The sequence below is a fragment of the Mytilus californianus genome, unplaced genomic scaffold, assembly GCF_021869535.1.
Source record: "Mytilus californianus isolate M0D057914Y unplaced genomic scaffold, xbMytCali1.0.p SCAF_7, whole genome shotgun sequence".
Classification (NCBI taxonomy): Eukaryota; Metazoa; Mollusca; class Bivalvia; order Mytilida; family Mytilidae; genus Mytilus; species Mytilus californianus.
Window position 1 is genome coordinate 105,891,519 of NW_026262723.1, and position 20,105 is coordinate 105,911,623.

Below are 20,105 nucleotides of genomic sequence, written 5' to 3' on the forward strand. Positions count from 1 at the left end.
TGTACCCTTACATCCAATCACAGCGCTCCTAAGTTGACTTCCTTCACCTGCCTTGGGTACACAAAAGGCCAACCTAATGCTGGGAAAATGTAATAGTACTATTTTCCCTTTATACCTTACTGGATGATGCATGTATAAAAGAAGAAGCTTATCCTGTCGACGCAGCCGTTTTCGCTCCTTTTGGAGTTCACGCGATTCCCGCTACATATATATGTCTCGTCCTAATCAATTTACGAGATTGTAACATCAATACACTCCTGTCGTCTTAATTAACATCACTGAACTCATTGATTAGTTGTTTAATTGACAATCATACCACACCTCTTTATTTTATTATCATTTAATCTGGGACTTACTGTTTCAAAAGTTTACATTGAAGTCTTAACATTTAATTGTTCCGTCTGGAAATCCCTTTAAGTTAAATGCATATTATGCATGATAAGAAACAACCTCAAGTAACGTAAACTTTTGTGACACCTTTGAAAGTATATATAAAAAAAAACAATATTCACAATTGAGTTGAATCCATAAGACATTTATCTTTGATTATATATAGAAATTGAAATTGAAGTATATTTAAGCTCACTTTTAAAAAAAATCAATGTAGTTTGATAAAACACAAATGCAATCACATTACATTAAATGTGTTTTTCTAATATTGAATTATTTTTATATTCATTTTTTTTTAAAGATATGTATCGTTCCTCGTGAGAAATAAAGATTTTGTTGATATTTTACCACTTTCATTTGTTGTTAGTGAGCATTTTCTGTGGCTTATGGAAGAAAACTGATAAAAAATAAAACAGAAGAATTGATCAACAAAAGTTCATTGATTTCAGCTAGGTTATCAAATTTAATTTTATTAGAAGACTAAATGCATTATGAGTGAAAATAACGATTTTTAACATCCTGAACTACTAGTAAACTTAATGAACTGGTTTTAATTATTGTTGTTTGCTTAATGTTCAGCAGCAAATATCACTTACTGCAGATGGTATGAAAACCTACAGACCTATATGTAAAGTCTGTTGATATTCACAAGTATATGTCCCAAAAATGTGCTATCATGCTCGCTTTACTAAAAGCATAACGTACAGTCAGACACTCAGTCAAGCAAATATTTTTGCAACGCATCACACAAACAACCCAAACACAAGTTTGAGTTAATTGGAAACCCACTTGAAGAGACGGGGGTACAAACATCAGACTATCAAGCAATGTTTTAAGAAAGCGAAGAGTATTCCAAAAAGCAAGATGTTCGAATACGAAAATAACCATTACATGATTACATGTACTCTAACTTACCACCCATCTATAAAATGCCGCTTCAGTGTCATTCTGGAGCATTGGAAATCATTCGGAAAAGTACAATAGTATCTAATATCTTTCCAGACCCGCTCCCTTTGATGAACCTACTGAAACGTTGGAAGTGTCTAAGCCCAGTTTTGGGTATGGAAAATGCAGTTCGTGTGGTGACAAACGCTCCAATTGCTGTACACAAATTCATCTTTTCATCAACATTGGTCAGTAAGGCCCCAATAATCCATAAACTATTTTGCAATGTGACCTGCAAAAGTTTTATGTTATTTTCACTCTAGAATATTTGGTATGGTGATGTCCAATATGGCCATAGGAGCGATATAACAAAAATCTATATCTTACAGTGAACCAAAACAGTCTGACCACAATCTCGATGACTTGATTAAAATTCTTGTGGTTGAATACAGTGATGTCCATAGGAAAGTACTGGGAAATAATCTGAATAAAGGAACTAAATATGCTTCACAAACAGAGAGGCATAGCTGACTTTTTTGTTTCAAATTTCAGTGGTATCTTTTTGCTTTATATCCAATGTTAAACATGAATACACTTATTTTTATGTATAGATTTGCACCCACGCATTTTGGATTAAGTTTGATATATACCTTTCAAGATAACTGATTTAAAATTAGTAAATGAGCAGATTCCGTAATTGCATTTTGAAAAGACAGATTGACATTGACGAAGGCCATTGTCGTGCCGAAACGTTTGTCTCTACGATATTTTATTTGAGATTATTCCTATATATTATCTTCATCAGTATTGTTTCACAAATCTTCAGACTTTTCTTTACAAACATCTCTTTCTAGAATACTTATTTAATATATATATCATGGTACAACCGAAAATGTCACGATGAGTGTTTTGTTAAAGTATAAGATCACGAAGAGGAAATTATACTTCAAGTGACGATATACACTTGAAATAAGATGCCAAATTATGTAGTTTTCGAGGAACCAGAACTTTAATCTTTCAAAGAAAATCTTATGGCCACGAATCGGAAAAAACAACTTGAATGGTATTTTTATAAAATTATATATTTTTGGAATGTCATCTGGTTATAATCATAAGGCGGTTTGAACAGTACTAAACAAGGTAAGCTTGAAATTTGTGGACTATATCAGAAATGTTAAGTACACACTTCAGTAATGTAATCTCATTGTTATAGATACAACTAAATATCAATATTATAGATACAATAATTAACAAATATAAAATTTACCTTCTACGCAACATGAATTAGAGGACAACGTTTTTTTTTACGAATAAAGAACCAATCATTATATTATGTGTAATATAAAAACCGAAATGAATAGCTGTAAGTATCAATTATAATAAACCATCAAAGTTCTCCTTCTTTGACACCCGCCAGTCAGGAAATTCCAACAAAACGAGATAAACTAGGCCAAACTGCATTCAAAATACAATCATAAAACCTATACTTATATTTGTAACCTGTATCCAATACCCCATGCTCGAAAGACCGTCTCCGGAGTCGCACATTTGACAGTACACTATGAGATATGTTTATATGAGACAATCTTAAAACAAAGGGGCAAAAAATGCCAAAGGGGTATTTAAACCCAAAAGTCGAAAACAAACTGGCAATGCAATGGCAAAAAAAAAAGAAAAACGATCAAAAGATAAACAGTATACAAAACACAACATAGAAGACTAAAGATTGAGCAACACGAATCCCACCAAAAACTTGGAGGTGATCTCAGGTACTCCGGAAGGGTAAGTAGATCCTCCTCAACATGTAGCACCGCGATGTTGTTCATGTAAGTACAAACCCAGTTATAAGTCTAATTCGAATGGTCACATTTGAAGAAAGAGGACGGGATTGTACGACAATTGAAACATATCCGTCCGCATCTGTGAAACAGATATTCCATAACGTTCAGCTAACTCGTGATGGCGTCCGTATAAAAGGTATCAATGAAATAAATTAATCCTGTATTTTGTGTATCAGTACAATCAGCAAACAAAATACAGTTCATTTTTGGAAAAATATATATAATAATATCAGAAAATCCTAATTAAAAACGAGTCCAAGATAAAAAAGAAGAAGAAAACTCAAACGTTCTCAATTATATTAAACACTTTGAATTGTGAACATCATGGTGTTGCCTGTAAAAATAAGAAGATGTGGTATGATTGTCAATGAGACAACTCTCCACCAGACACCATATGACATAGAAGTTAACAACTATAGGTCACCGTAAGGCCTTCAACAATGAGCAAAACTCATACCGCATAATCAGCTATAAAGGGCCCGAAAAGACAAATGTAAAAAAATTCGAACTAGAAATCTAACGGCCTGATTTATGTACAAAATAATGAACGAAAAACAAATATGATATACAGCAACTAACGACAACCACAGAATTACAGGCTCCTGATTTCGGACAGGCACATACAGAATGTGGCGGGGTTTAACCTGGGACAGTGGTGTAACACTACAACTTAAAGAGCAACCATAAAAATCAGTTGAAAAGGGTTTAACTCATCAGATCGATACAAAGCAGAAAAACATCTAACAAAAACACAGACCGGACGTTGCAGGGTGTTTAAACATCCCCACAGCAAAAAAGACACTAAAGAGAGGTGAAGGATACCAAAGGGACATTCAAACTCATAAGTCGAAAATAAACTGACAACGCCATGGCTAAAAAAGAAAAAGACAAACAGACAAACAACAGTACACAAACACAACATAGAAAACCAAAAACAGAGCAGCACGAACCCCCCCCCCCCCCAAAAAAAAAAAACCAAAAAAACTGGGGGCGATTTCAGGTGCTCCGGAAGGGTAAGCAGATCCAGCTCTACATGTGGCACCCGACGTGTTGCTCATGTTTGTATAAACCCGGTGATAAGTCTAATTCGGTAGGTCACATTCGGGGAAAAGGGGACGGGATTGTAGTTACGAAAATTGGTACATATCCGTTGTCATCTGTTAGTACAGATCTGAGAGTATTCGCAGTAACTGACAGCTAGCTCAAATCAAATAAAAATTTTAAAAAATCATGCATCTAAGACTTAAATATCAATCAGTACACATCCAACATCCAATTGATTTAGTGTAATGACGTTTTTAACAGTCAGAGAAAAACCTGACTTTGTGCAATGCCAAGATACATGTATCTACAGATTGTTGAGCCATGAATGTGAATATGTATATAACAATAATATTTAGTTTGATTTTAATTTACTGATAACAAAATCAATATTTATACCAATGAAAACAATATTCAAAGATGTAATAACAGTGTTGAATTGGTAACCTTTTGAAATAAGTTTTATTTAAAGGATCGATAAGTATACCTGGCTCGTATATAAATTTCCAGGCTCGGTAAACAACATGTCCGTAAAAAATAGGATGTACTATTCCGTTTGAAATAAGTTTTCTAAAGGTACAGCCACATTTCAAAACCAAATCTTTGTATCTATGGCAGAATTTAGTAAAGGTTTTAAGAAGTTTGTGGTAACGAATTGCCTGACTTAATTATTTACCAGTAATACATAGATTACGTTCATTGAAATCCAAAACGTCACTACAGACACGAGCATAGCTTGTTTACAAAACTTTGTTTCATAAGAAAAGACTGGCCATCGTAGAAACACATATCTTATATTAGGAAGGAATAAATCATACTTTGTAAAAAAAAAACCTCACTCTGATTAAAAAAAACAAATTCCCTGAAACTGACATCAAGAAAAGAGAGGCGAAAGATACAAAATAGACATTCAAACACATAAGTCAAAAATAAACTGACAACGCCATGGCTAAAAAAGAAAAAAACCAACAGACAAACAACAGACAAACAACAGTACACAAAACACAACATCGAAAACTAAAGACAAGATGCTTGATTTTTTTTTATCGACAACTTATTTGTTACGATTTGAGGAGGTGTTTTTAACAGACAATCGGAATTCCAGTGGGAAGCAATTATGCTCCTCGTTTTACCGACTATCATTGATTCATTTAAGACATACTTCATGTAGGAGCTTCTTAAAAGAATTAAAAGAAGCTAGCTTTATCCGTTCCGCGATATAGATTATTTCCTCTCACTGAATAATTCAAAGTTTGATGACGATGTGTAATGCATTTATCCAATCGAACTTGAAATAAATGATACCACAGATACAGTTACTAATATTTCAGCCACATATCTTGACCTTCATCTAGAAATTGACAATGAGGGTCGGTTAAGAACAACGCTTTACATAAAAGGGATAATTTCAGCTTCCCAATTGAGATCTTTCCATTTCTTTGTATCAAAATTTTATCAGCGCCTGCATATGGAGAATATATCTCCCATTTGAGAGGTTTATCTAGCTATACAGTTTAATCCACCATTTTCTACATAAGGAAATGCCTGTCCCAAGTCAGGAATATGACCGTTGTTTTCCATTCGTTTGATGTGTTTGAGCTTTTGATAAAGGACTACTTTCCGTTTTGAATTTTCCTTGGAGTTCGATATTTTTGTTATTTTACTTTTTTTTGATACCATATTCCACAGCTTGAGTTTCCTATCATGATTTTCTTGATAAAGGGTTCAACTTGGTTACTTGTAACTATGATGAGTTCATTGGTGAAATTGAATTCATCCCTTCAGAAGTTTTACGGACGCCATTGGTTGAACGTTATTGAGAATCTGTGTCACTGGTGAGCACACATATGTTCCAATTGTCGTAACCACAACCCCGCCCTCTTTTCCTCAATTGTGACATCACAGAATGAGGCTTATCGAATTTGTACTTCCATGATCATAACGACGGGAGCAACATGTTGATCAGGATCTGCTTACCCTTCTGGAGCATCCGAGTTCACCCCCGGATTTGGGCGGATTCGTGTTGCTCAGTCTTTAGTTTTCTATGTTTGGGGTTCGTGTTGCTCGGTTTTAGTTTTCTATGTTTGGGGTTCGTGTTGCTCGGTTTTTAGTTTTCTATGTTTGGGGTTCGTGTTGCTCGGTTTTTAGTTTTCTATGTTTGGGGTTCGTGTTGCTAAGTCTTTAGTTTTCTATGTTTGGGGATCGTGTTGCTCTTTCTTTAGTTTTCTATGTTTGGGGTTCGTGTTGCTAGGTTTTTAGTTTCCTATGTTTGGGGTTCGTGTTGCTCAGTCTTTAGTTTTCTATGTTTGGGGTTCGTGTTGCTCAGTCTTTAGTTTTCTATGTTGTGTTTTGTTGACTTGTTCGTCGTTTTTACTTTTTTGTCATGGCGTCGTCAGTTTTTATTCGACTTATAAAGTTTGAATGTTCCCTGGGTATGTTCCGCCTTTTTTGGTTCCAGTCCACCGTTAGCCTTTGAAAGAATGATTGCTCGTAGGCGACTACGTTTCTTTCATTATAGAAACGGTTTAACATCTGGCACGGTTATCGTTTCAAGTGAGATATTGTTGACGATCTAAGTTAATGAGATCATGCTGAACCTTGAATACCATGTATAATCTGTTTGTTTTCCTCTTTTCTTCGAGGCTTTCCCATTTCAAATTTTTTTTTCAAAATTTCTGACACACCATGGTGTTCATTGCGAGTTTTGCACAATTTGCAGCTCTTTACTATCCTTGTTCTAATGTTCTGATGTTACGTTGGTTTGTTTGGTCTCATAATGTGTATAAATATTCCAATGTAGGTCTTTTTATGTATGAATATGCTGCAGCCTATAAAGGTTTTGTTCAAAGGAGTAGGTGCAATAAGGCCCTTATTTGGCCAAAATATTAGTGCAAATCTAAAGGTCATCAAACATATTCTTAAGTTTGTCCTAACTACACTTAGGTATAAGGCATTCAGAAAATAAAAACAAAATACACATTTAACAAGTTACCATGGCAACAAAACATGACGAAATTTGTATATTTTGTAAAAGATCTTGATTTTCCTTGTTTAACATCAACTTTAAAGTACATATTAGATTGGCAAAGTATGTGCACACCTAAGAAACAACTTTATATTTTGTGAGATAAGTTGACAGTTATAATAAAGCTTCTCTTAAATTATTTTGTTGTTTCTTGGCTGCACACTGTTTCCACAATGAACATAACAAGGATTAATTGCATAAATTCTGCAGTTTTCTTCGTTTTCATGAAAACGGTGCAGTTTATGACGTAATCATGACGTCATCAAATCAAAAAGTTTATGTAATTAATTTATATTTCTTGACTTTTTGCATTTCCAAACATTAAGTGCAAATTTGAAATTGTTTTCAAAACTTTATTTTCTTGGGCCAAAACAGGGCCTTAATGAGATTCTGGTTGACAATTCTTTCATTTTTAACCTTCAATCATGTGTGCTTTTATTCAATTCAATACAGATAATGTTAAGGCAATTGAAGATCATGTATTTCAGAATGTATTTATAATTTCAGATTTAACTGCGATACAAATTCGAATCAATCAAGCATGTGTAGAGGATTATTGTTATTCAGCTTATTAGTATGTGCTTGTTATGCCACTTTTCCAAGAAGTGTTGTCAGAACATTAAGTGTGTCAAACGGTGGCCGCTGGGGTGAATGGCAAGAACCAAGTTTTTGTCCAGATGGACAATTTGCTAGTGGTTATAGATTAAAGGTATAATATCATATTTCACAGTGCTGTTTGATAAGAAAGGTTAAAAGTTGTTAATTCTGATGTTTCCTCGTCTTGTTTTATTAACTACTTTCATGTACATACTTGAGAAAACTTCATTTGACGAAAAGATGTACAATTTTGGAAAAAGTTTAATACTATCCATGCAATGTACAAGATATCTGGGTTTGGCTTGACACTTTTCTTATTTTCAAAAGTTAGTTAAGGTTGATCACCCAAATTTGTCAATATAACAGAATTATAAACAACTGCCATACAAGTTGGAGGTTTAGCTAACTATTAAACTAGGTTTGACCTACCATTTTCCTCGGAAAATGCATGTACCAAGACAGGAATATGACAGTTGTTTTTCACTTGTTCTGTTGATTTTAAAGCGTTTAATTTTGTCAGTTTTTATGGACTTCCCCGGCCTTTTTTTAATTTGCCTTGGAGTTCGGTATTTTTTGTTATACTCTTTTAGAGCACCGCTGAGACGTCTTCATCTTACAATGTAGATATCTTCTTTTTTTTTTTACCGTGAAAGCACTTGTTAATGAGAGGCGAAAGATACCAAAGGGATATTCAAACTCATAAGTCGAAAACAAACTGGCAATGCCATGGCAGAAAAAGAAAAAATTCGTAAGGGTTCCGCGGAACCCAGTGTCTCGCCTACTTTTTCTGTTAATCGCAGGCTCAACAAAAATGAGGAAGTAAATCAATAAAAATATTCCTCTTGATACTATCTTTTGATTGTAAGAAGCTTCTGTCCAAGTTTGGTAAAAATCCAGGATAGTTTATGAATCTAATAAATGTTTAAAAACTTTAACTGCAGACTGAATGTAATGTTAACTGGAAGAAAACAAAATTTCCTTCTAGCATTTGATCATAAACAAGCTTCTGTGCAAGTTTGGTACAAATCCAAAATAGTATAAGAAAGTTATTAAAATTTTAAAAACTTTAACCACAGAGTGAATGTAATATTTCCCGGCAGAAAAACTAAGTCCATTTATAAGTTAAATACGGAAAAAATGGAATTTTATTTTTACAAAATTTACTTCTGGATACTATCTTATGATCATAAACAAGCTTCTGTCCAAGTTTGGTAGAAATCAAGGATAGTTTAAGAAAGTTATTAAAATTTCAAAAACTTTAACCACAGAGTGAATATTTGTGGACGACGACGACGACGACGACGACGACGACGACGACGCCGACGCCGACGGAATGTAGGATCGCTATGTCTCGCTTTTTCGACTAAAGTCGAAGGCTCGACAAAAACGATCAGACTACAAACAACAGTATACAAAACACAATATAGAAATCTAAAGACTGAGCAAGATGAACCCCAGCTAAACCTGGGGGCGGACACATGTTATCTGGAAGGGCAAGCAGATACTGCTTCATATGTGGCACTCGTCGTGTTGCTCATGTAATTACAAGTCTAATTCGGTAGGTCATATTCGGAGTAAAATGTCATTTGAATAATTTTTTCATGATCAAATGATACTTGAACCTCTATGCACTCGGAGGGTTTTGATGTAGAAAAAAATGAGCGAAAAGATCCCATGTCAGTTATATTATATCAATTGTAGGTGTTTGACCGCTCGGCGTATTAGTAAAGGTATTTTTTAAACAATTCATTAGATTCTAGGTACTGACGTTGTTTATCATCTTAATTACGTGTTATAGTGTTCTTTTATTTGTCTTTGTAAATTATTAACGTATACTGTTTGGTCCATTTTTGGTAATATCCCTTAGGCGTGGCTCGGTACTTGTACATCCCGCCATTGTGTTGTTGTGTTGTGGTAATTTTTTGTATTCTTGTGTTTCATTTTTGCGTATGTGCTTTGTCTATATGTCATTTTGTTTTTCTTTGTTGCCATATTTGGTTGGTTTTTTTTTATAGTGATTGAGATTATAACACAATGTTGACTGCTGTGCACCTATTTTTGACATTTTTACCTATTATGTCTGTTAGTTTTGTTCACACATTGTTGTCAATATAATGGAATTTTATGCGACTGGCATACAAGTGAGAGGTTTAGCTAGCTTTAAAACCAGGTTTAATCCACCATTTTCTACATAAGGAAATGCCTGTACCAAGTCAGGAATATGACAGTTGTTCGTTTGATGTATTTGAGCTTTTGATTTTACCAATTGTTAAGGGACTTTCCGTATTGAATTTTCCTTGGAGTTTGGTATTTTTGTTTTTTTACTTTTTACTAATCTTTTACAGTCCAAATAAAGATACAGCTGCAATTTGTGTTGTAATAATTTGTTTCTTATGATAATTAGAAATGGAAAAGGATATCAGTTTTGCCAACACAGATTATAAACCATTATAAATATAGACAGGAGACTAGTATGTCTATTCTTTGTTGAACCAGATGAAGGATAAAGAGTCACACGCAACGAAAGGATCTGAAGAAAAACTATAGATACATATTATCATCATCATAATAAACTACGCAAAAATAATATGGACATTAATAATAATAATGATAATAATAACATAAATAAGACTGAGATAATATATATTGCAATGTTGATACAGATTGAACCAAGAAGAGGATCATATTTCTGGCAAGACGATAGTTCCCTGAATGGTATAGAATTATTGTGTAGTACCAGATCTACTACCTCCGATGACAGATTTACCGTATCATCTGGGTATGGCCCTTGGGGAGATTGGAAAGGATTGATTACATGTGATAGGAAAGGACAGTTCTTAACCTCCTTCTCTCTCCAAGTTGAAGATTACCAGGTATTTTATTCCAAAAATAAGATGCATTACAACTATTATTTCTAATATGAATGTTTTGATAAAAAAAAATTAAAAGGAAAACCTCTAATGACTTTTCTGAATATTTTACAAATGTGCATGTGTACTTTAAGAAAACGGAGGGAGAATATGACAGTGTGATAACAAAACAAAGTAAGTCATGGAAAAAACAGTCACAAAGTTAAAAAAAAAAGCGACTGATAGACAAACAGCAGATAAAAAACACTACCCAGAAAGCAAAAGACATTGAGCAACAGGAACCAAACAAAAATTCGATGGTGAATTTTAGTCCTGTGGAAAAGTAAGCAACTCCAGTTCTACTAGTGGTATCCGTCGTGTTGCTTATTCGGTGACAAGTCGCATTCAGTAATGTTACAATCCAAGAAAAAAGGACAAGATTATTAGAATTATTGAATGCATTTAGATAGCAGGAATTTGGAAAGTTATATTCTTGATTCTAATCTGTTATTTTAAGTAAAATTTCGTCCATTCATTTCTATACGAATAATATAAAAATAAAACATACAAAATTGAATGTACAAAATTGAATGTTTATAATCGCGAAGTAGCAACAATGAATTTGTATACTTATGTTAAAGTCTACAGTTGATTAATACCAAACGGTTTTGTAATTATAGCAAATGAACACAGAGAGCTTTAATTCATATTCGAATTCTTGTAAAAACTCCGAGTCACAATTTTGACCATTTCATTCAAAAATACCTTAGTCTTCTTACTAAAAACTAACATATAGATGTATGTTATGTACAAGTTGCTATCATGCAAAAATTGGTACAGACTTTTTGCACATATCATATTAAGAATCCCACTTTCTTTTACCAGGTATAATACGAATTCATCTCCAATAAATAACAAACTATATGTGCTTGTCCCATATCTGGAGCCTGTTTTTCGATGGTTGTCGTTGGTTGCTGTCTGTAATTTTTGATTTTCTTTTATTATTTTGTCATAAATCAGGCCGTTGGTTTTTTGTTTGAACTGTTTTAATTTATTTATTTAAGAGCCTTTTATAACTCACTTTACAATATGGGTTCTGCTCAATCTTTAAGGCCGTACGGTGATCTATAGTGCGTGTTTTGTAATAGAAGGATATAAATGTTACACTGGCGAGAACTTTTCTTCTGCATAGATGGAACGAAAGTAATCTGATTATCAGATATCGAATCATAAAAAATATAAGGATAAATATACACAGCACCAATCTTTCACACTGACGGGATCCTATCATATCCTAGAGGTTAAACTCTTGACATGTCAGTGAAATAGAAATGTCAGAGTTTAAAAGGAACAATATAAATAAACTGCTCTGATTCTAAAGTCAAATGAAATGAGTTTCTTGTTATGATAATGTTAGGAAAATAATTGAACCAATGCATGCATATATACTTAAACAAGTCCACCATGCACGCTTTTGTTTACATGTATTACGAATCTATAACGTATTATCGACAAATAATATTTCATTCAGTGATTGTTGATCGCAAGCTAATTTACTTTCGAGTTTGTTACCGAAGTTTACCGGATCGTGACACTTATAAACAATTAACACAGAATCATTGGCACGTGGTAAAAAAACGAATTGATAGAGCGATGTTCATTTTTTTTAAATTTTCTATGCGTTTTCATTTGTTAATTTAACTTTTCCATAATAGTTGTTAAATGATTTGGAGTATTTTATTTGTTGTTTTAGAAACAATTACTACTACTTGCCTTCCAGTGCACCTGGTTAACATTATTTCATAACGGTTTTTCCCCGCAGTAGCGCTGTTCGATGGTCGAAGATCTAACGAGAGGTCTCGCAGTTCAGGTCACAGCAAACGGAAGAATATCGTCGAATTAGAGAACGAGAAGACAACAATTCAATAGTAGTACATTTCTGAAGATTTTGATCAGTAAAATTATTTTCTTTTACAAGAAAATCCACGTTCATTTGTTTTATAGTAAAACTTAGCCATTCAAGTATAAAAAAAATAAATTAGAAGAACAAAAATACCGAACTCCACGGAATATTCAAAACGGAAAGTCCTTTATCAAATGGGAAAATTTAAAAAAGCTCAAACACAACAAACGGATGGAAAACAACTGCCATATATCTGATTTGGTACAACATATTCAACTTTTGTTTTAAATTTGTATCATATGACTTTAATGGAATGCAAATGTGTCTTTTAATTTCAAACTACAGTGAATCTATCGTAAAAAAATAAATGTCTAAAGAATTAGCAAACTTGTTTTTCTGTTAAAAAGATGCATAGAGCAATAAAAAAAGACTCGTTTTCTTTCAAAAATGAGGGCTCTGCTATTAGTCGTTTTAACCTTTTAAAAACACATTTCATTGATATGCCGTGGTTGATAATGAACAGGAAACCATATAATCAAGACGGAATATGTAAAAAATAATGCATTAGCGGATTCAGAGGGAAGATACTGGTAATATAATCAAAACGAAATATGTAAAAAATAATGCATTAACGGATTCAGAGGGAAGGTACTGGTAATATAATCAAGACGTAATATGTAAAAATAATGCATAAGCGGATTTGGAGGGAAGGTACTGGTAATATAATCAAGACGTAATATGTAAACAATATGCATTAGCGGATTCAGAGGGAAGGTACTGGTAATATAATCAAGACGTAATATGTAAACAATAATGCATTAGCGGAGTCAGAGGGAAGGTACTGGTAATTACCCTTCTATAAAGGGATATTTTTTGTTAAAATCAAGCAAATCGAATTCTGAAACATTTTACTTCAAAACATCACCGATCCAAAGATGAATCTCCAAATCCTAGCTTCCTTGCTTTTAAAAGTTACTAGACTATGCCATGATGTAAATTCTTTTTTTTAAATACTTTGTATGTGTAGATTCATATTTGCAAAAGGGTTAAGTATCATTGAACCTAGTTCAAAGCTATGAACGATATTGCTACCATTTCTATTTTACGCACGAAAACTGAATTATTGTCAAGAATAAATAATATTTAACGAAATATTGAGAGGGTTTTTTTACATTTAAAGACCGGGTGGGGACAAAATGAGTTTTCCTCCCATTTTTTTGGAAGGGAGAAGTTATGACATGCGGACGATAAAATATGAGTTTGACCAATTTATTGCACAAACATATTTACTTAAAATCGTGTATATATTTTTGTTATTTTTCTGTCATTTATTACGGTCTCATTAACCTTTTAAAACATCACCGAAATCTTGTATTCATATTTCATAATGTTGTCTTAACGTAACCACATTATTATAATGATGTAAGTTAACAGATAGAATGTGCACGGGCTTATTCCAGAACTATTTAAGAGGATAAGTTGATTAAATATATAGCAGTCAAAACAATCAAGATGCTTTGTTATAAATTTCGAAAATTTATAACGAAGGATTTCTGCTCAAAATTATATAAATTTTATTTACACATGTATATAAGCTAAAATTGCAACAGGATACTCAAGCCCAATTGTGTTCGCAATCAGCCCGCTGACGCAGATAAACTTTCGATCTGTATGTATTTACTTTTTCACAGGTGTCCTTGGGCGGGGCTTGAAATTTCATTTGAGGTCGAATGAAGTGACCAATGACAACGATCGTTCCTTTACGAGTTGATCTGATAAAGTTTGTTTGGCTGATTATGTTGTTGGGCCTTTCGCTAAACTTGACCGAAGTTTGGTGTAGCTAAAAAAACTTAGAATAAATAAACTAGAGGCTCTAAAGAGCCTGTGTCGCTCACCTTGGTCTATGTGCATATTAAACAAAGGACACAGATGGATTCATGACAAAATTGTGTTTTGGTGATGGTGATGTGTTTGTAGATCTTACTTTACTGAACATTCTTGCTCCTTACTACTATCTCTATCTATAATGAACTTGGCCCGGTAATTACAGTGGAAAATACTTAGTAAAAATTTACAAAAATTTACAAAATTTATGAAAATTGTAAAAAATTGACTATAAAGGGCAATAACTCCTTAAGGGGTCAATTGACAATTTTGGTCATGTTTGCCTTATTTGTAGATCTTACTTTACTGAACATTATTGCTGTTTACAGTTTATCTCTATCTATAATAATATTCAAGATAATAACCAAAAACGGCAAAATTTCCTTAAAATTACCAATTCAGGGGCAGCAACCCAACAACGGGTTGCCTGATTGGTCTGAAAATTTCAGGGCAGATAGATCGTGACCTAATGAACAATTTTATCCTCATCAGATTTGCTCTAAATGCTTTGGTTTCAGAGATATGAGCCAAAAACTGCATTTTACCCTATGTACTATTTTTTAGCCATGTCGGCCATCTTGGTTCGCGAGCGGGGTCATCAGACACATTTTTTAAGCTAGATACCCTAATGATGATTGTGGACAAGTTTGGTTAAATTTGTCTTAGTAGTTTCAGAGGAGAAGATTTTTGTAAAAAATTACAAAAATTTACGAAAAATGGTTAAAAATTGACTATAAAGGGCAATAACTCCTTAAGGGGTCAACTGACCATTTTGGTCATGTTGACTTATTTGTAGATCTTACTTTGCTGAACATTATTGCTGTTTACAGTTTATCTCTATCTATAATAATATTCAAGATAATAACCAAAAACGGCAAAATTTCCTTAAAATTACCAATTCAGGGGCAGCAACCCAACAACGGGTTGCCTGATTGGTCTGAAAATTTCAGGGCAGATAGATCTTGACCTAATGAACAATTTTATCCCCATCAGATTTGCTCTAAATGCTTTGGTTTCAGAGATATGAGCCAAAAACTGCATTTTACCCTATGTACTATTTTTTTAGCCATGTCGGCCATCTTGGTTCGCGGGCGGGGTCATCGGACACATTTTTAAAACTAGATACCCTAATGATGATTGTGGACAAGTTTGGTTAAATTTGTCTTAGTAGTTTCAGAGGAGAAGATTTTTGTAAAAGATAACAAAAATTTACGAAAAATGGTTAAAAATTGACTATAAAGGGCAATAACTCCTTAAGGGGTCAACTGACCATTTTGGTCATGTTGACTTATTTGTCGATCTTACTTTGCTGAACATTATTGCTGTTTACAGTTTATCTCTATCTATAATAATATTCAAGATAATAACCAAAAACGGCAAAATTTCCTTAAAATTACCAATTCAGGGGCAGCAACCCAACAACGGGTTGCTTGATTGGTCTGAAAATTTCAGGGCAGATAGATCTTGACCTAATGAACAATTTTATCTCATCATATTTGCTCTATATGCTTTGGTTTCAGAGATATGAGCCAAAAACTGCATTTTACCCTATGTACTATTTTTTAGCCATGTCGGCCATCTTGGTTCGCGAGCGGGGTCATCAGACACATTTTTTAAGCTAGATACCCTAATGATGATTGTGGACAAGTTTGGTTAAATTTGTCTTAGTAGTTTCAGAGGAGAAGATTTTTGTAAAAAATTACAAAAATTTACGAAAAATGGTTAAAAATTTACTATAAAGGGCAATAACTCCTTAAGGGGTCAACTGACCATTTTGGTCATGTTGACTTATTTGTAGATCTTACTTTGCTGAACATTATTGCTGTTTACAGTTTATCTCTATCTATAATAATATTCAAGATAATAACCAAAAACGGCAAAATTTCCTTAAAATTACCAATTCAGGGGCAGCAACCCAACAACGGGTTGCCTGATTGGTCTGAAAATTTCAGGGCAGATAGATCTTGACCTAATGAACAATTTTATCCTCATCAGATTTGCTCTAAATGCTTTGGTTTCAGAGATATGAGCCAAAAACTGCATTTTACCCTATGTACTATTTTTTTAGCCATGTCGGCAATCTTGGTTCGCGGGCGGGGTCATCGGACACATTTTTTAAACTAGATACCCTAATGATGATTGTGGACAAGTTTGGTTAAATTTGTCTTAGTAGTTTCAGAGGAGAAGATTTTTGTAAAAGATAACAAAAATTTACGAAAAATGGTTAAAAATTGACTATAAAGGGCAATATCTCCTTAAGGGGTCAACTGACCATTTTGGTCATGTTGACTTATTTGTAGATCTTACTTTGCTGAACATTATTGCTGTTTACAGTTTATCTCTATCTATAATAATATTCAAGATAATAACCAAAAACGGCAAAATTTCCTTAAAATTACCAATTCAGGGGCAGCAACCCAACAACGGGTTGCCTGATTGGTCTGAAAATTTCAGGGCAGATAGATCTTGACCTAATGAACAATTTTATCCTCATCAGATTTGCTCTAAATGCTTTGGTTTCAGAGATATGAGCCAAAAACTGCATTTTACCCTATGTACTATTTTTTAGCCATGTCGGCCATCTTTGTTCGCGGGCGGGGTCATCGGACACATTTTTTAAACTAAATACTCTAATGATGATTGTGGACAAGTTTGGTTAAATTTGTCTTAGTAGTTTCAGAGGAGAAGATTTTTGTAAAAGATTACAAAAATTTACGAAAAATGGTTAAAAATTGACTATAAAGGGCAATAACTCCTTAAGGGGTCAACTGACCATTTTGGTCATGTTGACTTATTTGTAGATCTTACTTTGCTGAACATTATTGCTGTTTACAGTTTATCTCTATCTATAATAATATTCAAGATAATAACCAAAAACGGCAAAATTTCCTTAAAATTACCAATTCAGGGGCAGCAACCCAACAACGGGTTGTCCGATTCATCTGAAAATTTCAGGGCAGATAGATCTTGACCTGATAAACAATTTTACCTCATGTCAGATTTGCTCTAAATGCTTTGGTTTCAGAGATATATGCCAAAATCTACATTTTACCCCTATGTTCTATTTTTAGCCATGGCGGCCATCTTGGTTGGTTGGCCGGGTCACCGGACACATTTTTTAAACAAGATACCCCAATGATGATTGTGGCCAAGTTTGGTCAAATTTGGCCCAGTAGTTTCAGAGGAGAAGATTTTTGTAAAAGTTTACGGACGACGGACGACGGACGACGGACGCAGGACGACGGACGACGGACGCAAAGTGATGAGAAAAGCTCACTTGACCTTTCAGGTCAGGTGAGCTAATAAAAATATAATATAAAACAATGTATTATGATACTAGTAAAGTACAACTGTATAACTTAAGATTATGGCCTTTTCTGTACCTACCTTTTTTTACTACTTTTACTTCACACGCGGTGATTTAAAAACTGTATTTTAGTTGAAATACGATGTATTAATATGTTAAGCGCTAAACACTTTATATTTTCAGGGAAATGGAGATGACACTGCAGCCAACTATGTTAAATTTAGTTGTCAGGAGTTTGGCCGTCATCGCTTCTTTGACCGTTATCGCTACATTGGTGGAAGAGGTTTTTGGGGAGGTTACGGGGCTTGGAGTCAGTATTGTCAAGAAGGAAGTGCTATCTGTGGCCTGAGAACTAAGCTGGAGAGTCCTCAAGGCAATGGGGATGACACAGCGTTAAATGATGTTGAGTTCTATTGTTGTGGAAGCGATTAACATTTCTTTGTACACTACGTTTAACATTTACTTATTGTAACCTGCTGCAAATATATAGCAGTTTTACTTAATTACAACAGTTTTGTAAAGAAAACAATATGTTATCCCAACATATATATGTTTTTGTTGTTTTTTTTTTAATTTCATAGCCCATTTTTTAATATCAATTAAGGCAACTGTAGTATTTTGATGTTCAAATCTCATAATTCAATTACGATCCTGGTAACAAACAAAAACTAAGGGAATTGTATTAACTACGTAAGGAGCAAGACCGGCTGCATCGACTAGATAAACTAAACAATGCTATTGATTAAAGGAGTTACATTCATCTGTTGAAAAATGTCTTGATCAGTTGACATTTAAGTAAACTCTTTTGCGAAAATTACATTTCAGTTCCTTTAAATTAAAAATGCAGTTATATTCATTGGTCGATTACACTAACAGGAAATCTGCCAACACTTGAGTTGTGTCACACATTATTAAAAGTTAAATGTGACATATGGCTAATAATCTTGCTGAATTGATTTATATTTATGATGTAATTGAAGTTTATTTGATAGATTGATGACAAATCTAATTAAATGAAGTTAAATTTAAACACCAATAATTTATTCCAAAATTTTTGGGGTCTCGGTGACCGAGTGGTCTAAATAGTTCATCTACTGTATCACTACCCAGCCAACATTGAGGTTACGAGTTTGAACCCCGTACATGGCAGGTGCGCTAGAATTCAACCTTAATTGGCAAGGATTGTCAATTTTCCTGTTGAAGGTTGGTGGTTCCTTCTGGCACTCTGGTTTCTCCACCAATAAAAGCTGGCCGCCACGAATAGCTTATTGTGCTGAAATTGGCGTTAAATGCCAATCAATCAATCGGTATATCCAAATTTGTAAAAATAATATTGTTAGCAATCAAAGGTCTTCAACAATGAGCAAAACTCATACTGCATAGCAAGCTATAAAAGGCCACACAATAACAAAATGTAAAACATTTCAAACGAGTAAACCAACGGTTTGATATATGTACAAAAAAAAAACCAACTAAATACACATGATATACAGCAATAAACGACAACCACTTAATTACAGGCTCCTGACGTGGGACAGGCACATACAGAATGTGGCGGAATTAAACAAGTGTGCGGATGCTCAGTCATCCCATTACATGGGGACAGTAGTCAGACAACAAAACATAAGAACAAACTATCGAAATCAGTTCGAGGGAGCTTGACTAATCAGATCGAAATGAAGCACAAAATCAATTAACAAAAACACCGAATAACATACAGTACCAGTCTGAATGGTAGTTCCAACCAAATAACAACTGATGAACAAATTATGTATCAAAGACAGAAAATCAATCACGCGACTGTCATACAAGTGAGAGGTTTAGTTAGCTATAAAACCAGGTTTAATCCACCATTTTCTACAAATCGAAATGCCTGTACCAAGTCAGGAATATGACAGTTGTTTTCCATTCGTTTGATGTGTTTGAGCTTTTGATTTTGTCATTTGATAAAGGACTTTCCGTTTTAAATTTCCTTGGTGTTCGGTATTTTTGTTATTTTACTTTCTTCAGTAAGTTTAGGTGTAAAGACGTCATAAAGAGTCTAGGAAAAACATGACATGGCACAATGTCAAATCATAAGCATCAACAGGATGTAGAACCGTAAGCGTTGATAACTATATAGCAATACATATTAAGTTATATTAAGATTAATTGAAAAGAAAATCTATGTTAATACCGATGAAAACAATATTCAAAGATCTTATTTCAATGTAAAATTGGTGAGCATTTACATGAATCTTATATAAATTTACGGGGTCTAAAACAACATCACCGCAAACACTAGGATGTGATATCACGTATATAATACGTTTTACTTTCATACCAAACTTCCAAACCAAATCGTTGCATCTATAAAAGAATGAAATAAAGGTTTAAAGTAATT

At 33.7% G+C, this 20,105-nt stretch overlaps 1 protein-coding gene across 1 annotated transcript; it reads left to right on the plus strand.

The window, feature by feature from the left end:
* The first annotated feature begins 2,364 nt into the window (after positions 1–2,364).
* LOC127709365 (vitelline membrane outer layer protein 1-like) lies at positions 2,365–18,752 on the plus strand. The gene is made up of 4 exons (XM_052214859.1): positions 2,365–2,415; positions 7,690–7,891; positions 10,443–10,652; positions 17,906–18,752. The coding sequence occupies exons 2-4, from the start codon at positions 7,724–7,726 to the stop codon at positions 18,152–18,154; spliced, it is 627 nt and encodes a 208-aa protein (XP_052070819.1). The 5' UTR covers positions 2,365–2,415; positions 7,690–7,723; the 3' UTR covers positions 18,155–18,752.
* Positions 18,753–20,105: the final 1,353 nt, after the last annotated feature.